Raw genomic sequence first — 24,722 nt, forward strand, 5'->3', positions numbered from 1 at the left:
AGATTTATCTCGATTCGCATTATTTTGGCAATAGTGGCTAGTATGGATCTTGAGTTACATTAGATGGATGTAAAGGCTGATTTCCTCAATGGAGAATTAGAGGAAGAAATATATATGGAACAACCTACAAGTTTCATAGTGAAAGGCCAAGAAGAAAAGGTATGTCGACTTTTGAGATCGATATACGGCCTTAAGTAGTCATCGAGACAATGGTATATACGTTTTCATAATGCCATAATGGCATATGATTTTACAATGATTGATGAGGATCATTGTGTATATATCAAAAGATCCAAGGATCAATTTGTGATCATATCATTATATGTTGATGATATACTAATTGTCGGAAGTAATATGGAGTTTGTTCATACTGTCAAGAGTTGGTTGTCTTCCAATTTTGAGATGAAAGATATGGGTGAGGCTGCATACATTCTTGGAGTTAAAATTTCAAGAGATCGTTCGAAGAGATCGTTATCTCTTTCGCAAGAAACATATATAACAAGGTTCTTGAATGATTTCGTATGCAAGATTGTAAACCCATAGACACTCTTATTGCAAAAGGTGAAGGATTGAGCCATAGACTGTGTCCAAGGACTCCACAAGAGAAGGAATAAATGAAACATGTTCCTTATGCTAGTGCTGTTGGGAGCTTGATGTACGTTATGATGTGTACAAGACCCGACATATGTTTTGCAGTTGGAATGGTGAGTAGATACCAATCCAATCCAGGTCCAACACATTGGAAAGCCGTTAAGAGAATACTGAGGTATCTGAAGGGAACTGCTGATTACAAGTTGAATTACCAAGGAAATGATCTGCGACTTGAAGGCTATTCAGATGCTGATTGGGGAGGAGATTTAGATGAAAGAAAATCTACCTCAGGATTTGCTTTCTTACTGAACAATGGCGCCATATCATGGAGTAGTAAGAAGCAAACGTGTATCGCCTTATCCACGATGGAAGCTGAGTTCGTGGCATTATCAGCAGCAGTACAAGAAGGAGTTTGGCTTAAGAGATTTTTGGATCATTTAGGTGTTATTGAGAAAGCTGCAAATCCATTATTGGTTAACTGTGATAGCCAAGCAGTTATAACGTACACCAAAGATCCAAAATATCATGGCAAGACCAAACATATAGATACCAAGTATAACTTTGTCAAAAATATGGTTGCACGAAAGGATGTGAACTTACAGTACATATTTACGCATAGAATAGTAGCAGATCCTATGACAAAGCCAATACCTAGAGATGTGTTTTGTGATCATGTAAAATCTCTAGGATTGCGTAGAGTCTGATGTACTGGATTGTAATTTCCCCGAGTTGTTCACATTTATGAATTTTTTTTTTTCATTATTAATGCCTATGAATCTTTGTTTGATCTTTATGCATCTTGATACTTAGTGCATTATTTTAAGTTGAGAAAGTATGTCGGATAGATATAAGATTGGCCCACTCACACGGGTAATCGCCTCTATTTACTGTGTGATGAATAAAGATGAGACTGTTTTTAAGCTTATTATCTAGGTGATAATCGAGAGCTCAAGCTTAAAATATATTTGTCGCCTTAACTGAGTGTTAAGATGATGACATAATACTTACTATGTTCGAAAGTAAAATAACCCACATATTTTACTTTATCTGTCTATGATGCCAGATATGAGTTCTGATAAATTTTGTGAATGAGTAGATACGTGAACTCCAGTTAGACATTGGGTATGTCTGAACTATCATATGTACGGTATTGAAAGTATAGACATACGCTCTATGGGAAAGGAGTTAATACCGTAATACGTATTTCATACTACATATGCATAAGACGACCAATAAGAGTGGCAAAAAGTTTGATCTCAACTTTTATGACGTGTGAGACTCTTGAGGAAAAGAGTTCCTCAATTTTAGTCACCTCATGACTTTTTACTTATTCTCAAGATTTCTATTTAGTGTTTGCTATCTTAGGATGTTGCCAATGGTCATGTATTGATTCGATCTAATGGGACATTTCTAGAAAAGCAAGCTGAACTGAAATTGAGAGTTTGAAGGGAAAAGGAAGATTGAATTTGTAGAATCACATTGTAGTTTTGTATTCACTGGTCGACCAATTATGACTGTCTTTGTGATAATTATAATTGTGAATACAATATATATATATCATTGTTTAAAAGAGATCAAGAGAGTTATTAATGTGATTGATCGATCTAGGGTACTTCATACTAAATCTACTCAGAGTGTGAAGTCCATTATGAGCTGCTATATATTCCTAACAGATGTATAACAACGAGCTCTCAAAGTATGCTGGTCGCACGGATTATTCACCGGTATGAATGTTGAAGAGAGGTAAAGGGAATCCTGTTCGGCCTACCATGTGCGAGTGGGAGATGATGGTTTTATTAATGTGATGGCTTAAGGCCCGTCCGCCCATGTTGGGCCTAAAAGCTCGGCCCACAAAATTAGGGCCCATGGATGGAGGGATACGATGAAGGGGTACGTTTCTATTTTAGAGGAGACGTATATAAGGGAGGAGAGAGAGGGAGGACGCACATTTTGAATTAATTAACGTACGTACGTCCCTCTCCTTCTCTCTCTCTCTCCCAAAAAGAAAAACAGTAAGGCACAAGGCGACGTTTCTTCTTCCCTTCAAGGCGAATTGGCATCATCGGATCGACCATGGTCAAATTCTCTTCCTCTTATCGGCGTCGGTGTTTAATCTGTGGCTATCAAGGTACGCTCGAATCTGTGGTGTGCTTTAGAATCGGTGATACGTGATTTTTCCGGGCTTGTCTTCTGCATTCGTTTTAGGGGTTCGATTTAGTGTCAAATCCGGTATTTTGGGAATCCATTATTCCTAACAATTAGCATAATAGTCTTTGAATTATTATGAGAATAACAATTTATTATTAGTCACAAATTTTTAAAGTAATGAACCCCATAATAATTTCAATTATTTGTTATTTGATTTTTTGTAGTTTAGAATAAAAATTATCACCAAATTATTTCTTTTTAACAAATAAATTGCTCTAACTGTTGTTTTCAATTAAGTTTGCATCGGAGAAGAGATTGTTTTGTTTTGCTACGCTTGTCGGATATTGCACAGGATATTGTCATTTTCTTAGCACTAGCAACGTTGCGTTCAGACAAGGCGGCATGGAATTATTTGCTTGGCTGCACATCGCACGACCATACATTCATGGACTGTTCCTCAGGAAAGCATATAGACATGCGGCAGATGCAGAACATTTCACGAGATTTAAAAAAAGAAAATAATTTTTTTTAAAACAATACTTTCGACTTCAAAACGTGCCAATCGAACGCCTGCTACTCCCGCCTATAAAGCTCGGTTCACCCAACGGCTTCGTTGTCGTCTCGGTGCAGGCAGCGAGCGAGCGAGCGAGCGAGCGATCGAACTGTCCATTCTCCATTCTCTGTTCTTGCATCGACCTCGAGCTAGACGATGGTGGCAATGGCGTCGTCAGACGGTGAGGAGGATCGAGTTGGGGTCGTAGGGTCTCAAGGTCTCGGCACAGGGGCTGGGCTGCATGTGCATGTCAACTTCGCCGGCCCTCCCGAGCCCAACCCCGACACGATCGAGCTTGTCCACCACACCGTTGAATCTGGCGTTGCCTTCCTCGACACCTCCGACATCTATGGCCTTAACGCCAACGAAGTCCTCCTTGGAAAGGTCGGTATTTTATTTTGTAGATATAATTGAAGATCTTGATCATGACGCCAATCCTAATTGCGGACTAATTGATTTGGTCAATTTGTGATTGTTTAGTGAATATGAAATTTATAATTCTTTATATATTATTTCATTTTTTCTCTTTCATTCTTACACTATAAATAGACCAATGAACTAATATACAGATTAATCAATATACAATGAAATTTTCTTCATTTTCTCTATTATTTTCTATCATGTTATCAATGTCGTTCTTCCTCGCCTAGCTTCCATATTTTAGAGTTGCCTTTCTTTTTTTCTTGGTTTTTTTTTTTTTTTTTTTTTGGTTATTGCAAGTCCTCATCCTGCAATACAAATCAGCAAATCGATTAGGAATTCAATTTTTTTTTTTTTCGATACCAAGGCAAAAATTAAGAACACTGAGAGCTCCATGATAGAGGAGACACCTACCTCACCTCAAAATCAAGCCCCATCGCCGTCGGATTCGATTATGATTTGGGACAAGATATTTTAATCATTTCGAGATAATCTTTAACTGATCATGCTCTTCTAGATACACAGCGATTGCGCACTTCCAAATGCTTATTATGTCAAGTAACATGACAATCTGATGGCATGCGGCGCAACCAATTTTACACTCGTTGATGTAGAATTTGGCGTTAAAAGGAAAATGATAGTTGCTCGTATGCTCTCTGCTTAGACATTGCTTTATGTTATGAACTACCTACCAAGGTTGCGGCCAGAGAACTAAGCTCACAACGCGAAGTTATTCGACCAAGTGAATGAAATTGCACAAAGAAAGGGATGCACCCCATTGCAGTTAACCCTCGCCTGGGTACACCACTGGAGTGATGACGTTTGCCCGATTACCGGCACGATCAAGATCGAGAATTTCAACCAGAACATTGGAGCTCTGTCAGTGAAGCTTTCGCCAGAAGAGATGGCCAAGCTCAAATCGATTGCTTATACGGACAATGTCAGGCGTGAGAATTAAAACCACATTTGATACTAAATTATGCCTAGGTAGGAATTCAAAACTCCACCTCCCGCTTTTCATGTGGGAAGGTTGGCCCCACGTCGCGCTTATGGAAAGAGTAATCACGAAGACATCACAATAGTTCAATTGACGTGAGCAGTTACGTCTTCCCTACATGGTAAGGGTCGTCACTGGGCGTGCAATTGACGTAAGCACGTGCGTCTTCACAGCCACTACCGCTCCCCTCCTACTCATCGTAGCTTCTGCCACTCCCCTCCTATAAATCTCGGCTCGCCCGACGCCTTCGCCATCGTCTCGGTGCATTGCAGGGAACGATCGAGCTCGAGCTAGACTACGGCAATGGCGGCATCGACGACGACGACGGTGAGGAGGATCAAGCTGGGGTCGCAGGGCCTGGAGGTGTCGGCGCAGGGGCTGGGCTGCATGAGCATGTCCGCCTTCTACGGCCCTCCCAAGTCCGAGCCCGACATGATCGCCCTCATCCACCACGCCGTCGGCTCCGGCGTCACCTTCCTCGACACCTCCGACGTCTACGGTCCTCACACCAACGAAATCCTCCTCGGAAAGGTCGTTCTCTCAGTCTCTCTTTTGCCTCTGCATGAATTATATATGCTTATGGTTTTACGGAACTTAGCTTCATCGAGCAGGATGCTCTGATCCTGCGCCTTGGTTTTCTGATTTCGGGGTTGATTTTGAGCAGGCACTGAAGGGAGGGGTGAGGCAGAAGGTGGAATTGGCGACCAAGTTCGGAGTCAGATTCGCGGACGGGAAGAGGGAGATCCAGGGCGATCCGGCGTACGTGAGGGCTGCTTGCGAGGCCAGCTTGAAGCGGCTCGACATCGATTGCATCGACCTCTACTACCAGCACCGTATCGACACTCGCGTCCCCATCGAAGTCACTGTATGGATCCCTTATCAAACTTTCACCTCGCTTGAGACTTTCTCTGAGCCATATGATGCATCGTCATGTTGTTACAAGTTTGTTGAATTTTGTTAAATGACACTTAAGTTCAGCTGATAGCAGAGTTCAAGATGCGGCACGGTGTTGTTCAAGGGTTGTGGAATTTAGTAGTTTAGTGGCTTGAGTTTTCGTTTTGCGGGCATCTTTTACAAGTTAAGGGTCAACAAGCATGGAAATTACTCGAAATCTTCCTTTGAGATGAAAGTGCTCCGGGGTTCATCCTGAATTTATATACGGGAATCACATATAAAGTTGTTCCTGGACTTTATACGGAGACATTTGATTCTTGACATATTGTGAAATATGACAAGTACTTGGAATACTTCTTTTATTTGCTCTCTTCTATGAGAGATTCAAGAAATCTACCTCCGTTAACTCAATACCTTGTGGCTTTTTTGTCGCATTGAGATGCATGATAATTGAGGGATCTAGACACATAAAAAGCTAATGACATAAATAATTTTCTGGATCTTAACATGTAAGATCTTGATGTTGTTGTTCTGTCATGTGAATATGCACAGATCGGAGAGCTAAAGAAGCTCGTTGAAGAGGGTAAGATAAAGTACATCGGTTTATCCGAGGCCTCTGCATCAACAATCAGAAGAGCACATGCTGTTCATCCCATCACAGCAGTGCAATTGGAGTGGTCGCTTTGGTCAAGAGATGTGGAGGCAGACATCGTTCCAACGTGCAGGTAGGATATCACTCTGTTAATTGTTTATGCAGCAACAACAGCTTCCTTCTGACTCTACTTTTCCTTTAAAATGTTGACTAGGGAGCTTGGCATTGGAATTGTTGCCTACAGTCCTTTAGGACGAGGATTCTTTTCTGTTGGCTCCAAGTTGGTGGAGAATATCTCTAAGGATGACGTCAGACAGGTCTGTTCCTGCTTGTCAACATAATTAGATGCTTACAGTGGCTGTCATTCTTATTGAAGTGCTGGAAACCTGTTCTTGTGGTATAAAGAAAAAGTATCTGGATGGGACGAATAAAACTTGGTGACACGAATGCTTCGTGTTCTTATATGTCTTTAATCCAGCACTTGGTGACACGATTGCTTCCTGGATTCTCGTGCTTTTGGGAATGAATACATATAGGTTTATATGTAAGTTGCTCTGTTTCCCAGCCTTCCCAACATTTGCTTATCACTATTCTTTCCCCACTTTCCACCCACCCTTTTTCTTTCATCTTTCTTCACAAGATTAGCGATATTTCCTCGAAATAACTGACGCCAGTATTGGGCTTTGGCCCTCCGTCCTTTTTCATTCTCATCTTTCTTCACAAGATAAACTATATCTTGACACAACCATTTCTTGAGTGAGGACTCCCGACACCCTTCTTATGAGACTTTTGGATCAAGTTCCCATCTGACATAAAGCCAATTGTGTATTACTCCCTGCCATTAGCGTTTGACTAGCGATAGCGCTGGGCAAGTGAAGTAGCTATTTCTCTTTGTAGCTAAAAGAGCTCTGCGTCTGATAACATTCTTCTACACATCATCTACATTTCTGATTTTTTATTTTATGTGTGACTAATGGTATCATCACACGTACAAAACTTAGATTGTCGAGTTTGTTTCTGTTTTCACATCCTACATCAAACCCATCAGCCTTGTGTGGTAGTTGCTAGATCACTTCGCTTGACGTTTCTAATGCTTATGATTTGGGACATGATATTTTAATCATTTCAAGATTATTTATAACTGATCATGCTTGTCCAGATAGACAACGATTGCACACTTCTAAATGCTTATTATGTCAAGTAACAAGATAATCTGATGGCATGCAATGCAACCACTTTTGCATTTGTTGCTGTAGAATTTAGCCTTAAAAGGAAAATGATAATTGCTCATATGCTCTCTGCTGAGACATTGCTCTATGTTATGCAGTATCATCCAAGGTTCCAGCCAGAGAACTTGGCTCACAACACGAAGTTATTTGACCGAGTGAATGAAATTGCGCAAAGAAAGGGATGCACCCCATCTCAGTTAGCCCTGGCCTGGGTACACCACCATGGTGACGACATTTGCCCGATTCCCGGCACAACCAAGATCGAGAATTTCAACCAGAACATTGGAGCTCTGTCAGTAAAGCTTACACAGGAAGAGATGGCCGAGCTTGAATTGATTGCTTCTGCGGACAATGTCAAGGGTGGCAGGTACGATGGAAGCGTGTCTACATGGGAAAACTCCGACACTCCACCCCTTTCTTCTTGGAAACCTGCCTAGAAGCGTGTCTGCTTCTGTTGCTGCATCTTTGATGTGCAGAGTTTGAGCATTTGCCGCTGAAGTAATTTGAGTTTATGTTGTGTGGCTGTTATAAGTATCTGTAATAAGAGAGTGATTGTTTTCATTTTGTACATGTGACATTCACTATGAGAAGATTATGGATGTGTACTAACCTTACTGGGGAAAGATCACTCGATAAACACGAGAGCGAGTTGAATACGAACTGAGCCCGCTGTGCCGACTTTATTGGGGTGACTTTTAGAATCTGAGAAATTGGGATTTTGAAGAATTCAAACTCAGTCGTACATACTGTTGGAAATATGGCTTCGAAATTGGGTAGAACAATAAAATTGGATCGAGTAAAACAACTCGGACTTTGAGGCGCGATATCACTTTCTTTAATGATTTATTTGCCCCACAACGTTGCTAATGGTCACCGGCAAAAATCCTCCAGGATACAACAAAGTCTCGGATGAGAATACTATATAGCAATTCAAGTATTTCTCCGTGGTCTCTAAGAAACAATCGAAAAATTGGCTGCTTTTTCAGAAAGAAGACTCGAAAATGACCACTCTTTTTCTTTCCGAAAAGGACAAGTATATATATGAAACAGTTTTGCAACTCTTTGTGAAAATTGCGAGCAAACACGTCTTTAGAAAATTGTTCGGATAAACAAATGTGACTCTTCGGAAGAAATCGAAAACGAACAATTGCAACCCTTCAGGAAAAGTTAAAACCGAATAAGTAATTTTTCAAAGGTTGTATTGAAAGAACACAAATAGAATTCGGAATAATTTTTTTAATAGAATTTCGAATTTTCATTTTATATATTTTATTTCCGAAATTCTCAAAATAAAAGACAGCCTTTGAATTTACTAAAAATTAATAAAAATAAAATAATAAATAATAACAAAGGGATTAGTGTTAATTAAACCGCGGCGGGCATGCGTGCTAAGTGCGCCAAAATCGCGCACCCGCACGCGGGTATGGTGGGGTCTAGCCCCACCCAATCATTCCTTGATGTACACAAGGAAACCATTCACTTATAAATCAGCCCACTTCTTCCCACTTTTCCTATTTGGGACTAGAAAAACACACTTAGCTTGTTTTGACAAACAAACCTCCAACAATCCCCCACTTTGTTTGTAAAACAAAGATTTCAGAATTAAAATTTTAAAAAACATATAGCCAAAATTTCAGTAAGATTAATATATATACATAAAGGTCTCTTTCGAGTTAAACCTTTATTTAGTGCAAGTATATTAAAGCTCTATCAAAGTGACAAGTAGCTCAGCTTTAAACTTGTACTTTGATGTAATAGAACCGGACATACCGCACATACACTAACCTCTTGTTTCAGTGAGAAGTTCTATATTACTTCGCACTATTATGGCCTTGTGCTTGATCATGTTTCATGAGCTCTCTAGAAAGCAACCCTAACTTTCGTAAGAAGCGGCACCACTTCTAAGCTCATATAGGTGAAGTATCTACCATATGTTTTTGTTATTATCAACACACTACAAACTTGTATCATACTTTATTAAGAATTCAATTCAACCTACAAAATGTAACAGACGATACTGACTTCTCATATCAGGGCTATGTCAGTATCAAACAATCACATTCAATAACTTGTTCTTACCCATTAAACCTTGTAACTAGTGATGTTCTAGAAAAAGGTCGGGTTACTATTATTGATGATTTCAATTAAAGGGTTTCAGCCCCATTTCTTGTGAGGTCGTTATTACCATATGTCTTGGTAAAGCCTTCGTCAATGGATTGGCAAGATTTTTACTTGACCTCACATAAACAATTGTTATGGTACAATCTTTAATCAATTGTCTCACATATTCATGTCTTAGACTAATGTGTCTAGACTTACCATTATAGGTGCTACTACAGGCTCTTGCCAAAGTGGCCTGACTATCATAGTGGATAGAAATATGAGGCATAGGACTAGGCCATAATTTGATATCCAACAACAAATTTCTAATCCATTCAGCCTCTTTCCCAGCTACCGCCAAAGCAATAAATTCAGATTCCATTGTTGAGTGAGTTATACATGTCTGTTACTTGCTTGCCCAAGATACAGCACCTCCAGCTAGTGTGAAAATCCATCCAGAAGTGGAATGCTCATCTCCCACACTTGTAATCCAACTAGCATCAGTATATCCTTCTAATACAGCTGGATAATTATTATAGAACAATCCTAAATTTTTAGTTCTCTTAAGATAACCAAAAATTCTAGTAATAGCTCTCCAATGTTCTGTACTTGGATTACTGGTATACCTACTCAACTTGCATACATAATAAGCAATATCGGGTCTAGTACAATGCATCGCATATATTAAAGACCCTATAGCACTAGCATATTTTAGTTGTGCCATCGCTCTACCAATATTATAATTTAATTTAATACTGGAATCAAATGGAGTACTTATTTATTTAAAACCAAGATGTTGAAATTTATTTAATAATTTTTCAACATAACTACATTTGCTTAAAGAATAACCCCCACTATTTTTCTTAACTTTAATATCTAAGATAGTATCTACTTCACCCAAATCCTTCATTTTAAGCATGAAAGTTAGATACTTCTTAGTCTCATTAATTCCAGTAATATTTGTTCCAAAGATAAGCATATCATCAACATACAAGCACACTAAGACACCATAGTCTTTAGTAAATTTAGAGTATATACACCTATCGACACTACTTTTGATGAAACTATTTGACAATATGACCGAATTAAACTTTTCATGCCACTGCTTAGGAGCTTGCTTAAGTCCATAAAGAAACTTAATCAATTTACATACTTTTCTTTCATTTCCAGGAAGAACAAAACCCTCCGGTTGTTCCATGTAAATCTCCTCATTTAAGTCTCCATTTAAGAAAGCAGTCTTAACATCCATTTGATAAACATCCATTTGATAAACACAAAGATCATAAATGGAAGCTAGAGCAAAAAGAACTCGAATAAAAGTTATACGTGCAACAGGAGCATATGTATCAAAATAATCTATTCCTTCTTTTTTTCTATATCCCTTAGCTACAAGCCTAGCTTTAAAAGTTTGAATTGAACCATCAGAATGATATTTTCTTCTAAAAACCCATTTGCACCCAATAGGTTTTGATCCTTTCGGTAAATCTACTAATACCCAAGTATTATTGGACATAATTGAGTACATTTCATCATTCATGGCTTCTTTCCAAAAAGAAGCATCTCTAGAAGATATAGCATCATTAAAGCTTCTAGGATCATCTTCTAAATTTAATACTAAAGGGTATTTATTTATCACGTTATTATCTCCATCTCCTTCAACAAGAAAAACATGAGTTATAAAATCAGGACCTAAGTCTTTTATTTTCCTAGCTCTAGTACTTCTCCTTGGTTCAATCATGTCTTTAGAATCATTCGTTTCTTTCTCTTGAGAATCACTTTGAGTTTCCATAGATCTTGAATTATTTTCAATAATTTCAGAACTTGTAAAACATTTATTCTCAAAGAATTCAACGTCTCTCGATCTACTATGACATTAGACTCTAAATCAAGAAGTCTATAAGCTTTACTATTTTCAGCATACCCAATGAAAACACTTTTGATAGCTCTAGGACCGAGCTCGGTAATATGCCAAACCCCCCCACACTTTAAGATATGATAAATTTAGCTTTCTACCTTTCCATATTTCATAAGGGGTTATGTCATTTTTCTTGGAAGGTATTCTGTTATGAATATAGCATGCAGTAAGTAATGCTTCTCCCCAAAGATTAATTGGTAGATTTGAATTTGAAAGCATACAATTAACCATTTCTCCAAGAGATCGATTTTTCCTTTTAGCTAAACCATTTTGTTGTGGAGTATATAGTGCTGAAGCTTGATGAATAATACCATGTTTTTCACAAAATGAAGAGAATTCAATTAAGAAATATTCTCCACCTCTATCTGATCGTAGAACTTTAATTTTATTTTCTAATTGATTCTTTACTTCAGCCTTATATTTCTTAAACATGGTAAATGCTTCATCCTTTGATCTCACGAGATAAACATATAAGAATCTACTGCAATCATCCACAAAGGTAATAAAATACCTTTTACCTCCATGTGTTAGCATACCATTAAATTCACATATATCACTATGAACCAAATCCAATAAATTCAAATTTCGTTTAACACTAGGAAATGGCTTCTTAGTAAATTTTGACTTAGCACATATTTCACATTTATCAAATTCGCCATTAAAATTTATCAAGTCTAATTTTCTCATATTCTTCAAATAACGAATATTTATATATGCCAACCTACTATGCCATAAAATTGAAGACTCGACAATATAAGCAGAACTATGAATATTATTATTGATACTCAATTGATACATGCCATCATTGGCATAACCCTTCCCAACAAATAGCCTAATTTTCGATAGGATAACCTTATCGGATTCAAACAAAATCCGAAACCCCCTCTTACAAAGTAAATCAATAGAAACTAGGTTCTTCCTAATTTCGGGTATAAATAACACATTAAAAAGAGTTATCTTCTTTCCATAAGTGAAGTCTATTTCCACCGTGCCTTTTCCAGCAACCTTTGCAAGAGCATTATTCATCATCAGGACCTCTTGAACATTTGAGTCAACAATCTCTTCAAATTGCTTGAACATGTACTTGTCCTTGCACACATGGATTGTTGCTCCAGAATCTATCCACCAATTGGATTGGACAATGGTAGAATTAATTTCAGAAACCATAGCCATCGCATCATTGATTTTAGAAATTTCCATGTTTGAAAACATGTTTAAAATCATGGCTACATAATTTTCTTCAACCAGATTTGCATTTGCTTTCACCACCGGAATGTTCTTGTCCTTTGAAATGCTCTTGCGGTGAATGCAATCCTTGGCGTAGTGTCCCTGTTTGCCACAAACAAAACGGCAACCCTTTTGCTTCTTTGTGTTCTCTTGAATTTATGCCCCCCGCTTTTTACTTTGAAGTTCTGGCCGAGTTTTCGTTTTTTGTCCACAACATTTACCTTGGAATTGTACAAAACAAAATTATCACGTAAACGTGACTCTTCCTCAATGCGAAGATGTTTCTGTATTTGCTCCAAAATAAAGCCTCTCGACTTGTGAATTAGCCTTTTTACATAGTCTTTTCAACTTGGAGGCAATTTCGCAATAATTACTCCAACTTGAAAAGTTTCTGGAATATCAATTTTGAGGGCACGAATTTTATTCACAATTACTTGCAATTCATGGACTTGTTCTAGTAAGGGTTCAGTATCAATAAACTTGAAATCAAAATACTTTGCGATTAGATATTTGTTGGTACCTTGCTCCTCCGCTTTGTACTTGAATTCCAGTGCATTTCAAATTTCTCTGGCCAACTTCATTTCAGTGAATAAGTCATACAGACGATTGGAGAGTGTGTTCAGAATGTGTCCTCGACAAAGTAATTTATCCTTTGCACGTTTCTTCTTTTCCTTATTAACCCTCTCAATGACTTCCGCACTTAGCTATCCTCCCTCGGCAGTAGGCTTAGGATCTTCTATAGGTGCCAAGTTAGGATCCAGTATGTAGGAAATCTTCAGAGCAGTGAGTAAGAACGTCATCTTGTCCCTCTAGCGAGCAAAATCACTCCCATCGAACTGGTCCAGTTTGACCATATCTTGATTCATAACTTTGATTGTCTCCAACTCCATTGTAGCAAACTAAATCCTTAAAATTGTTGTAAAATTATGGCTTCGAAATTGGGTAGAACAATGAAATCGGATCGAGTAAAAAAAACTCGGACTTTGAGGCGAGATATTACTTTCTTTAAGGATTTATTTGCCCCACAACGTTGCTAATGGTCACCAGTAAAAATCCTCCAGGATACAACAAAGTCTCGGATGAGAATACTATATAGCAATTCAAGTATTTCTCTAGGGTCTCTCTAAGAAACAATCGAAAAATTGGCTGCTGTTTTTCAGAAAGAAGACTCGAAAATGACCACTCTTTTTCTTTCCGAAGAATGACAAGTATATATATGAAACAATCTTGCAACTCTTCGTGAAAATTGCGAACAAACACGTCTTTAGAAAATTGTTCGAATAAACAAATGCGACGCTTCGGAAGAAATCGAAAACGAACAATTGTAACCTTTCGGGAAAAGTTGAAAACCGAATAAGTAATTTTCCAAAGGTTGTATTGAAAGAACACAAATAAAATTCGAAATAATTTTTTTAATAGAATTTCGAATTTTCATTTTATATATTTTATTTCCGAAATTCTGAAAATAAAAGAACCTTTGAATTTACTAAAAATTAATAAAAAATAATAAAAAAATAACAAAGGGATTAGTGTTAATTAAACCGCGGGCGCGTATGCATGCTAAGTGTGCCAAATCTGCACAATTATTCGCGCACCTACACGCGGGTATGGTGGGGACCCCACCCGATTATTCCTTGATGTACACAAGGAAGCCCTTCACTTATAAATCAGCCCATTTCTTCCCACTTTTCCTACGTGGGACTACTAGAAAAACACACTCATGACAAACAAACCTCCAACACATACTAGAGTGACGCTTTATTCTCCCCCAACAAAGCGTTCAATACTAACACCGTGTGCAACACGCTCTTAAGACTGAATGCTACACATAGATACAAAGCTTCGGTTTGTGTTTGGTTTGGTAGCGAAGTTAAGGAACAGTAAAATGTTACCGGATGTTCTCACGAAAGCGAAGTTGGGGATAAAATGCTGGCGCGGTTGATATGAGTGTCGGGGAAATCGAAGGTTTCTTGTTCAAGTTTCACCACCTACGGTTCATGAGCTTTTATGTAGCTCGATACCTTCACTCATGCCTTTGCATTATTATAAAACAGTTGGAGATATCGCGCGAGTTTCCTAAAATTAAAAACGACACTTCTATTGTTTTTTATTTGGAGTTAGAGTGGAGCAATGTTGTTGTGTTTTGGTTTAGGAAAATAACGCAAATAGTCATTAAACTTTGGTCCAATGTGTTATGTTCTTACTGAACTTTTAATTTATTTAGTATGGTTATCAAACTTTTTGTACATGTTTAATTTAGATCCTAGGCTAGATAAATCCAATGATGCTGTGTTTGGTCGTTCGAACATCTTTGCTATATGGGATGATAATAGGATAAAAATCCCATCTAATATTTCGTGACGTCCGGATATAACATGATTCAAATAAAACAAATTTAAATGAGTGTTTGATTTGTATAATTAAAATTAAAAATAAACCATGGAAGTCGTAAATACTATTCATCCTTTCCCAATCTTCATCCATATCAAGCACCCCCGTTCCATGTGACTTCAAGGACGCTCGCTCCTTCTGCAACACCCCTTTCGCTGCCCTTGATCAACTTGATGGATTACGCTCGCTCTACCTTTGACTTCGCCACATTGAGAGCCCCTTGGGTTTGAGTTCTCCGCTGGTCTAGCCATCTTTACTTTCAACGCCTTTTCCTGCCTTTTCCTGCGATGAATCCATCCCCTTCGACGAGTGTCAATACTGCGTTGATTCCCTGTTACCGTGCCCCGACTTGTTCAGTCGCTTCAACAGCTTCCCCCGAGACAGCGTGCGGATCCGGCTTGTGAGTGGTAGCACCATCGGTACCACTCGCTCCGAGTGACGTGGTTGAGGAGCTCTATCGCCTTGGCTGCCGCCTCTTTCGGATCATCTTCTTCACAGAGAAGATGTCCAGCTTTGATCGGGATCACAAAGTTCGCTACTAAAATGGAGTTAAGTGACATAAGAAAGAGGCAGGGCTGACGAGCTCCGACGCCACTTTTCCGAGGAAGCCAAAGGCGGTAAGCAGCTTGTCACTGGTAGGAGGAACGGTGGCCCTTAGAGTTTGCTCAGGTCGTTGTGGCGAGGGCTTCTCTCGGTATCTTCGCGATACTCATGCTCTAACTAAGTTTGTGGTGGTCATTTTAGTGAGAGAAATTGGAACAAGAGAGAGATGATGGTGGCACTGGTCAAAAGTGAGGATAAGCCATCAACAAGCGCAGGAGTGGGGGAAAAAGTTGTGCCCCTTATCTTTTCAGTTTTCTAAATTTCACATACCATATTTGAATTTATATCACTTTCTAGAAGGAATTTTTATCCGGACTATATCTGAATTTCACATTACTCTAAACAACGTATAGGATCAAACTTATCATATTAGAGTTTTATCCAACCCATCAAAGATAGTCTTATGAGATAGAATGCAATGATATAATTTGTGAATTATATTAAACATTTATTAAAAGTTTAAGAACGATAGTTCACATTTTGATTATTATGATGCACCAATAAGTTATGTTAAAACAATCCCACAATATATTGATAGCTTTGAAATATGGCTTTCTCTTGGCGATTATGTCGATTAATATGGAGAAATTAATGGGAGGGTTTATTTGGCCTAATTAAATGGGAGGCTATATCAATGGGAGGTTTTTCATTGTAACGTTCCCTTGTGCTTGGTATTTGTATTTTAGTAAAGGATTTTGTTAGCATAGTAGTTTTTGGATTATTATGAGAATAATAGCTTGTTATAAGTCATAAATTTTTAACGTCGTGAACCCCATAATAATTTCAATTATTTGTTATTTGATTTTTTGTAGTCTAGAATAAAAATTATCATCAAATTATTTCTTTTTAATAAATATATTGCTCTAACTGTTGTTTCAATTAAGTTTGCATCGGAGAATAGATTATTTTGTTTTGGTGCGCTAGTCGATTATTGCACAGTACATTGTCATTTTCTGAGCACTAGCAACGTTGCGTTCAGACAAGGCGGCATGGAATTATTTGCCCAGCTGCACATCGCACGACCATACATTCATGGACTGTTCCTCAGGAAAGCATATAGACATGTGGCAGATGCAGAACATTTCACGAGATTAAAAAAAAGAAAATAATTTTTAAAAAACTATAGTTTCAACTTCAAAACATGTCGAACGCCTACTTCCACATCAAGAATTTGGGACCTCCCAAATATTTTCTTGGTATTAAGATTGCTCAATCTGGTAAAGATATTAGTCTTAGTAAGAGGAAGTTCATCCCAGAAATCATTTCTGAAGCGGGATTATCTAGATACTAATCGGCCATCATACTAATTGAACAAAATACTAAGCTGCCAACTCATGGACTTAGATTCTTCATCTTTTGAGGATTCATTGCTCAAGGATCCATCGGCATATCGGCAACTTGTTGCAAAATTAATATACCTCACCATCACAGGGCCTGATATATGTTATGCAGTGCAAGTACTCTTAATTCATGCATAGTCCAAAATAATCCCATATGAATGTAGCCCTAAAAGTTGTGAAATATTTGAAGTGATGTCTCGGACTTAGAATATTTTTATCTTGTGACTGCAACATGAAGATGAGAGGTTTTTGTAATATAAATTGTGCCAAGAGATCTATTTTTGTTTATGCATTAAATTGGGAAAGACAATAATCTCGTGGAAAAGGAAGAAGTAGTCAATTATATCATTGTCCTCAGCTGAATCGAAGTATTAAGCCATGGGGAAAACTACCTGCGAAGTAGTTTGGATAGGAGGATTACTCTCAGATCTTGGATTACAGGTTAGTGGAGCAACTAAGGGTGCGTTTGTTTGCGTTTCTGTTTAAAAATTGTTCTAGGGAACAGAAATAAAAAAAAGTGTTTCTGTTCCGGGGAACAATTTTTGAACAAAAAAACGCGTTTGGTAAACTTGTTCCGGGAATAAAAAATAAACAGAAACACGTTTGGTAAATTTGTATAATTTCTTTTATTTTTCTTATTTTTCCTTTTTTTTTTTTTTTCTTTTTCCTTTTTCCTTTTTCTTTTTTCTTTTTTTCTTCTTTTGGCCGGTCGCCGGCCTCGGCCATGGCCGGCGACCGGCCGGCGAGGGCCGGCGGCCTCGCCCGGCCACGGCGAGGCTCGCGGCCCCGGCGAGGCCGAGCTCGCCCGGCGGCGGGCAGGCGCGGCCTAGTCGGGCCACCGCCAGCGACGCCGACTCGCCCAGATCCGGCGAGGCCGAGGCTCGCCGCCGCCGGGCGAGCTCGGCCTCGCCGGATCTGGGCGAGATCGAGCTCGCCCGGGCCAGCGCGAGGTCGGCCTCGCCTTGGCCGGGCGAGCTCGAGCTCGCCCAAATTCGGCGAGGCCGACCCTCGCCCGGCTACGGCGAGCCTCGGCCTCGCCGGGGACGGCGAGCCTCGGCCTCGCCGGGGCCGGCGAGCCTCGTCGTGGCGGGTGAGGCCGCCGGCCCTCGTCGCGCGTCGCCGGCCATGGCCGAGGCCGGCGACCGGCCAAAAGAAAAAGAAGAAGAAAATAAGAGAAAAAGAAAAAGGAAAGTGTTTCTCAAATCTGTTTCGAAATAAGAAACACAAATTTTGTGTTTCTTATTTCATTTCTTTTTTTGTTCCCTGGGAACAAAAGAACAAAAAGGAACAGAAACACGTCCAAACGCGTTTTTGTTCCTTTTTTGTTCCTTGGAACAAAAAAACAGAAAAAGTGTTTAAAAAAAAAAAAACACAAACAAACGGGGCCTAAATTGTTTTGTGATAATGATGCTACACTCAAATTAACAACAAATTTGGCAAAAAAAAAAAAACAACAACAAATCTAGTTTTTCATGAAAGAATAAGACATGTAGAAGTTGATTGCCATTTTACTCGAGATAAGATCAGAGAAGAAGTTGTTGTAACTAAAGGAGTTGGAATTATGGACCAACCTGTAGACATCTTCGCTAAGCCACTATGTTAGAGACAACATATGTACCTAGTATGTAGAAGGTTGTTAGCCTTCTTTTTGTCAATCATATGACAAAATCCCCAATTTTAGTTCTAGTTCCAATCCCATCTAAACTTTTTTTGTCTCATAAAAACCCTTAAATTTAGATGCAGTACCAAATTTATCTTAAATGTTGTTTTGTCTCATAAAAGAATCCCAGCTGTAGGTCCAGTTTTATTTTCATTGTAATTTATTTATCTCATAAAAGATTACCAACTGTTACTTGAGTTTTAAATCTACTATGTATTAACCCTTCATCAAAATTGCCCTTAGGGATTTTGCGCTTGGTTTTCGATCTTTCGTGCTTGAGAATGTTCCATCTCTCTTGAACAACTCGTGTTTGGGAGTTTTCCTTCTCTCGATGTCAATAGGATGTTTTGGACGAAGGGTTAACGGGAGCAAATTTGCAACTCAAGTAAAAATTTATGAATTTTTATGAGATTGTAAAAAAATTAGGGTATTATACAAAAAAAAAAAGGTCTAAGGTAGAATTAGTATGTGAGTTAAAATTGAGGATTTTTTATGGGACAAAAGAAGGTAATGGTAGAATACTGAATGGATCTAAAATTATTGTTCTTTTTTGAGACGAAAGGTACAATTAGGAGAAAAGCTAAAGTAGGAGGTTTTTTTATAAGGGTGTTAGGGTCCATTTTGTCAATCATATGACGTCAGCATTTCTTATTTTCTCCTCCCTTTTCGTCAGCACGTGCGTCTACGGTAGCATATCCGGCTCCTCGCACCTAGTGCTACTCCCCCTCATAAATATCTGGGCTCGCCCGACGCCTTCGTCATCGGCGACTTCGGTAGCACGTGCAGGGATCGAGCGAGCTCGAGCTAGACGACGGCAATGGCGGCGGCGTCGACGACGACGGTGAGGAGGATCAAACTGGGGTCGCAGGGGCTGGAGGTGTCGGCGCAGGGGCTGGGCTGCATGGGCATGTCCGCCTTCTACGGCCCTCCCAAGCCCGAGCCCGACATGATCGCCCTCATCCACCACGCCGTCGGCTCCGGCGTCACCTTCCTCGACACCTCCGACATCTACGGCCCCCACACCAACGAAATCCTCCTCGGAAAGGTCGGTTCTCTCAGTCTCTCTTTTGCCTCCTCATGAATTGTATGTGCTTATAGTGTTACGGAATTTAGCTTCATCGAGCAGGATGGGATGCTCTGATCCTGCGTCATGGTTTTCTAATTTCGGGGTTGATTTTGAGCAGGCGCTGAAGGGAGGGGTGAGGCAGAAGGTGGAATTGGCGACCAAGTTCGGAGCCGTCATTGGGGACGGGAAGAGGGAGGTCCGGGGCGATCCGGCATACGTGAGGGCGGCTTGCGTGGCCAGCTTGAAGCGGCTCGAGGTCGATTGTATCGACCTCTACTACCAACACCGTGTCGACACTCGAGTCCCCATCGAAGTCACTGTATGGATCCTCCTTAAATCTTTACCTCTCTCTCGAGACTTTCTCGGAGCCATATGATCAGTTGCTAAACTAGATTGGTGTTAATTATGCATCGTCATGTTGTTACAAGTTTGTTGGATTTTGTGGCAGTTGCTTGTAAATATTGTTAAATGAGATTTAAGATCGGCTGATAGCAGAGTTCAAGATGCGGCACGATGCTGTTAAAGGGGTTGTGGAATTTAGTGGTTTAGTGGCTTGAGTTTTTGTTTTATGGGCATCTTTGACAAGTTAAGGGTCAACAATCAAGAAAATCATTCGAAATCTTCCTTTGAGATGAAAGTGCTCTGGGGTTCATCCTGATTTATATACAAGAATCACATTTGAAGATGTTCCTGGACTTTCTATGGAATGGAGACATTTGGTTCTTGACATATCATCGTGAAATGTGACAAGTACTTGGAACACTTCTTTAATTTGCTCTCTTCTGTGATCGATTAGAGAAATCCACCTCCATTAACGCAATACCTAGCGACTTTTTTGTCACATTGACATGCATAATAATTGACTAAACTATTCAGGGATCGGGAAACATAAAAAGCTAACGATGTGCATAATTTTCTGGATCTTAACACGTAGGATCTTGACGGTTGTTGTTTTGTCTTGTGAATATGCACAGATTGGAGAGCTAAAGAAGCTCGTTGAAGAGGGTAAGATCAAGTACATCGGTATGTCTGAGGCCTCTGCGTCAACAATCAGAAGAGCACATGCTGTTCATCCCATCACAGCAGTGCAATTGGAGTGGTCGCTGTGGTCAAGAGATGTGGAGGCAGAGATCATTCCCACGTGCAGGTAGGATATCACTCTGTTAGTTTATTTATGCAGTAACATCATCTTTCTTCTGACTCTGCTCTTCCTTCAAAATGTTGACTAGGGAGCTTGGCATTGGAATCGTTGCCTACAGTCCTTTAGGACGAGGATTCTTTTCTGTTGGCTCCAAGTTGGTGGAGAATTTCTCCAAGGATGACTTCAGACAGGTCTGTTTCTGCTGGTCGACATAATTAGATGCTCACAGTGACTGTCATTCTCATTGAAGTGCTGGAAACCTGTTCTTGTGGCATAAAGAAAAGTATCTGGATGGGATGAATAAAACTTGGTGACACAAATGCTTCACGTTCTTATTTGTCTTCAATCCAGCACTCGCCAGACATCCCACCTCTTTTGATTCTAGATAGATGTAAAATCACAAGTAATGGCTTTAATGAGCCCGAAAGAGGTAGGTTCCCGGATTCTCATTCTTTTGGGAATGAATAAAAATAGGTTTATTTGTAAGTTGCTCTGTTTCCAAGCCTTCCCACCATTTGCTAATCACTATCCTTTCTCCACTTTTCACCCACCCTTTTTCTCTCATCTTCCTTCACAAGATTAGCGATATTTCCTCAAAAGAACCGACACCAGTATTGGGCCTCAGCCCTCCATCCTTTTTTATTCTCATCTTTCTTCACAAGATAAATTGTATCTTGACACGACCATTTCTTGAGTGAGGACTCCCAAGCACCTTTCTTATGGAAGTTTTGGGATCAAGTTGTGTATTACTTCCTGCCATTAATTTTGGGGGGATAAGAACGCTTCAAGTGCCAAAAGTTGGCACAAAGGGACACTTAAGTGCCAAAAGTTACGAAAGGTACACTTAAGTGCCACATTCGAAAAAAAAAGGATCACTTAAGTGCCACTCCGGCCAAAATCCGGCCAAAAGGCTGACATGGCATTTTTCCGACGAATTTCCGGCGAAATGAACCCAAAACGACGCCGTTTTGCACGCTGACGTAGCAAATAATGCAAAAACGGCGTCGTTTGGCCGACGTGGTAAAAAATAATTAAAAAATTAAATAAATTAAATTTAAAATTAGATTTAGTTAACATATTAAAAAATAAAAATTTTAAAATTAGATTTAGTTAAAATATTTAAAAAATAATAAATTTAAAATTAAATTTAGTTAAAATATTAAAAAATAATAATTTTAAAAAATATAAAAATAATTCAAATAATAATTAATTTAAAATTACATTTAGTTAAAATATTCAAAAAATAATAATTTTAAAATTAAATTTAGTTAAATATTAAAAAATAATAATTTTAAAATTAAAAAATTTAAATAATTAAAAAAATAATTTTCGAATGAGATTTAGTTAAAAATTAAAAAAATTAAAATTAAATTTAGTTAAAATTTTTTAAAAATAAAATTTTAAAAAAATAAAATTTATAAAAAAAAAAAAATAATTTTAAAATTATTTTTAGTTAAAATATTTTTAAAAAATAATTTTAAAATTAAATTTAGCTAAAATATTAAAAAATAATAATTTTAAAATTTAAAAAATTAAAAAAGGGGGCGATGGCTAAGGCTCCCTCAACCACCGACCCCTTTTTTTTTTTTTTATTAATTTTATTAATTTTTTATAAATTTTTAATTTTAAAATTATAATTTTTTAATATTTTGCTAAATTTAATTTAAAATTATTATTTTTTAATATTTTAACTAAATCTAATTTAAAATTATTATTTTTTATTTTTAAAAAAAAAATTATTTTAAAATTTTTAATATTTAATATTTTAACTAAATTAAATTTTAAATTATTTTTTAAAATTTTTAACTACATCTAATTTTAATTTTTTAAATTTTTTAAATTTTTAATTTTAAAATTATTATTTTTTCAATATTTTAACTAAATATAATTTTAAATTAATTATTTTTGAATTATTTTTAAAATTTTTAATTTTTAACTATTTTAACTAAATTTAATTTTAAAATTATTATTTTATAAATATTTTGACTAAATCTAATTTTAAAATTATCATTTTTTAATATTTTAACTAAATCTAATTTTAAATTTAATTTATTTAATTTATTTATTATTTTTTTTATCCCATGAGTCCAAAACGACGCCGTTTTTTGCATTATTTGGCCATGTCGGCATGCAAAACGACGTCGTTTTGGTTTCTGATTCACGGAAAAATGCCACGTCGGCATTTTGGCCGGATTTTGGCCGGATTGGCACTCAAGTGATCCATTTTGCTCCGATTTTGGCACTTAAGTGTACCTTTTTGTAACTTTTAAGACTTAAGTGTCCTTTGCGCCAACTTTTGGCACTCCAGGGGGTCCTTGTCCCAATTTTGGGCGAGTGAAGTAGCTATTTTTCTTCATAGCTAAAAGAGCTTTGCGTCTGATAATATTCTTCTACACATCATCTACATTTGTGATTTCTTTCTCTTATGTGTGACTAATGGTACCATCACATGAACAATACTTAGATTTTGAATTTCGTTTCTGTTTCCACATCTTACATCAAACCCATTAGCCTTGTGTGGTAGTTGCTGGATCACTTCACTCTACATTTCTGATGCTTTTGATTTGGGACAAGATATTTTAATCATTTCAAGATAATCTTTAACTGATCATGCTTTTCCAGATACACAGCAATTGTGCACTTCCAAATGCTTATTATGTCAAGTAAAAGACAATCTGATGGCATGCAATGCAACCACTTTTGCTCTTGTTGCGGTAGAATTTGGCATTAAAAGGAAAATGATAGTTGCTCATATGCTTTCTGCTGAGACATTGCTCTATGTTATGCAGTACCTACCAAGGTTACAGCCAGAGAACTTGGCTCACAACGCCAAGTTATTCGACCGAGTGAATGAAATTGCACAAAGAAAGGGATGCACCCCATCGCAGTTAGCCCTCGCCTGGGTACACCACCAGGGTGATGACGTTTGCCCGATTCCCGGCACAACCAAGATCGAGAATTTCAACCAGAACATTGGGGCTCTGTCAGTGAAGTTTACACCAGAAGAGATGGCTGAGCTTGAATCGATTGCTTCTGCGGACAATGTCAAGGGTGACAGGTACGATAGCAGCGTTCCTACATGGGAAAACTCCGACACTCCACCTCTTTCTTCATGGAAACCTGCCTAGAAACATGTCTGCTTCTGGTGCTGCATCTTTGATATGCGGAGTTTGAGTATTTGCTGCTGAGGTAATTTGAGGCTATGTTGTGTGGCTGTTATAAGTACGTGTAATAAAAGAGTTCGTTATCTTGTAATAAAATCTGAACTCCAGAGAGTGACTGTTTTCGTTTAGTACATGTGACATTCAATATGAGAAGATTATAGATGTGTACTAAGCTTATTGAGGAAAGATCACTCGAGAAACACGAGAGTTAGTTGAATACTGTAAGATATTTGTAGGACCACTGCCAATTATTTAAAAAACTTAAGCTGTTATATGAATGCGTGAATATTCTAATAATCTCTCACACGCTTAGTTTGGTCTTTCATCTAATACTAAGCGTGGAAATTTAATTGAGGAGACAAATGGAGTCTAGAAAGATTCAAACTTGGGACCTTCAACTCTGATATCATGTAAAATTTAATCGTATGAGATTTTATGATATTGTTATCAACTATTTTAAAATTTAATCCGTTAGATGAATGCGTGGTCTATTATTTAAATATTTTAACAAATATGAACAGGGCTTGTTGTGTCGATTTTATTGGGTGACTTTTGGATTATGGAAATGGGGATTTTGAAGAATTCGAACTCACTCATACATACTAAAGTGACACTTTATTCACCTCAACCACGAGTTCAATTCTAGCACTGCTAACACCGCGTGACATTCTTTAATCTGTCCATATTAAAA

General features: G+C 38.1%; 3 protein-coding genes across 4 annotated transcripts; all 3 read left to right on the forward strand.

Moving 5' to 3' along the window:
- Positions 1 to 3,448: 3,448 nt before the first annotated feature.
- On the forward strand, positions 3,449 to 4,670 carry LOC104416202 (probable aldo-keto reductase 2). The gene is made up of 2 exons (XM_039298935.1): positions 3,449 to 3,676; positions 4,497 to 4,670. The coding sequence occupies exons 1-2, from the start codon at positions 3,449 to 3,451 to the stop codon at positions 4,668 to 4,670; spliced, it is 402 nt and encodes a 133-aa protein (XP_039154869.1).
- A 286-nt stretch (positions 4,671 to 4,956) lies between these two features.
- On the forward strand, positions 4,957 to 8,080 carry LOC104426117 (probable aldo-keto reductase 2). 2 transcript variants are annotated; one of them, XM_039301078.1, is made up of 5 exons: positions 4,957 to 5,240; positions 5,374 to 5,574; positions 6,156 to 6,328; positions 6,410 to 6,512; positions 7,523 to 8,080. In XM_039301078.1, exons 1-5 carry the CDS (start codon positions 5,013 to 5,015, stop codon positions 7,859 to 7,861), a joined length of 1,044 nt encoding a protein of 347 aa, XP_039157012.1. In that variant the 5' UTR covers positions 4,957 to 5,012; the 3' UTR covers positions 7,862 to 8,080. The 2 variants fall into 2 exon arrangements, with proteins under 2 accessions (XP_039157012.1, XP_039157013.1); XM_039301079.1 differs by lacking the exon at positions 7,523 to 8,080 and adding an exon at positions 6,674 to 6,739.
- Positions 8,081 to 19,409: 11,329 nt separating this feature from the next.
- Positions 19,410 to 24,303, forward strand: LOC120285949 (probable aldo-keto reductase 2). The gene is made up of 5 exons (XM_039301080.1): positions 19,410 to 19,705; positions 19,845 to 20,045; positions 20,701 to 20,873; positions 20,956 to 21,058; positions 23,657 to 24,303. Exons 1-5 carry the CDS (start codon positions 19,478 to 19,480, stop codon positions 23,993 to 23,995), a joined length of 1,044 nt encoding a protein of 347 aa, XP_039157014.1. The 5' UTR covers positions 19,410 to 19,477; the 3' UTR covers positions 23,996 to 24,303.
- The last annotated feature ends 419 nt before the right edge of the window (positions 24,304 to 24,722 follow it).

Source organism: Eucalyptus grandis, chromosome 8 (genome assembly GCF_016545825.1).
Source record: "Eucalyptus grandis isolate ANBG69807.140 chromosome 8, ASM1654582v1, whole genome shotgun sequence".
Taxonomy (NCBI): domain Eukaryota; kingdom Viridiplantae; phylum Streptophyta; class Magnoliopsida; order Myrtales; family Myrtaceae; genus Eucalyptus; species Eucalyptus grandis.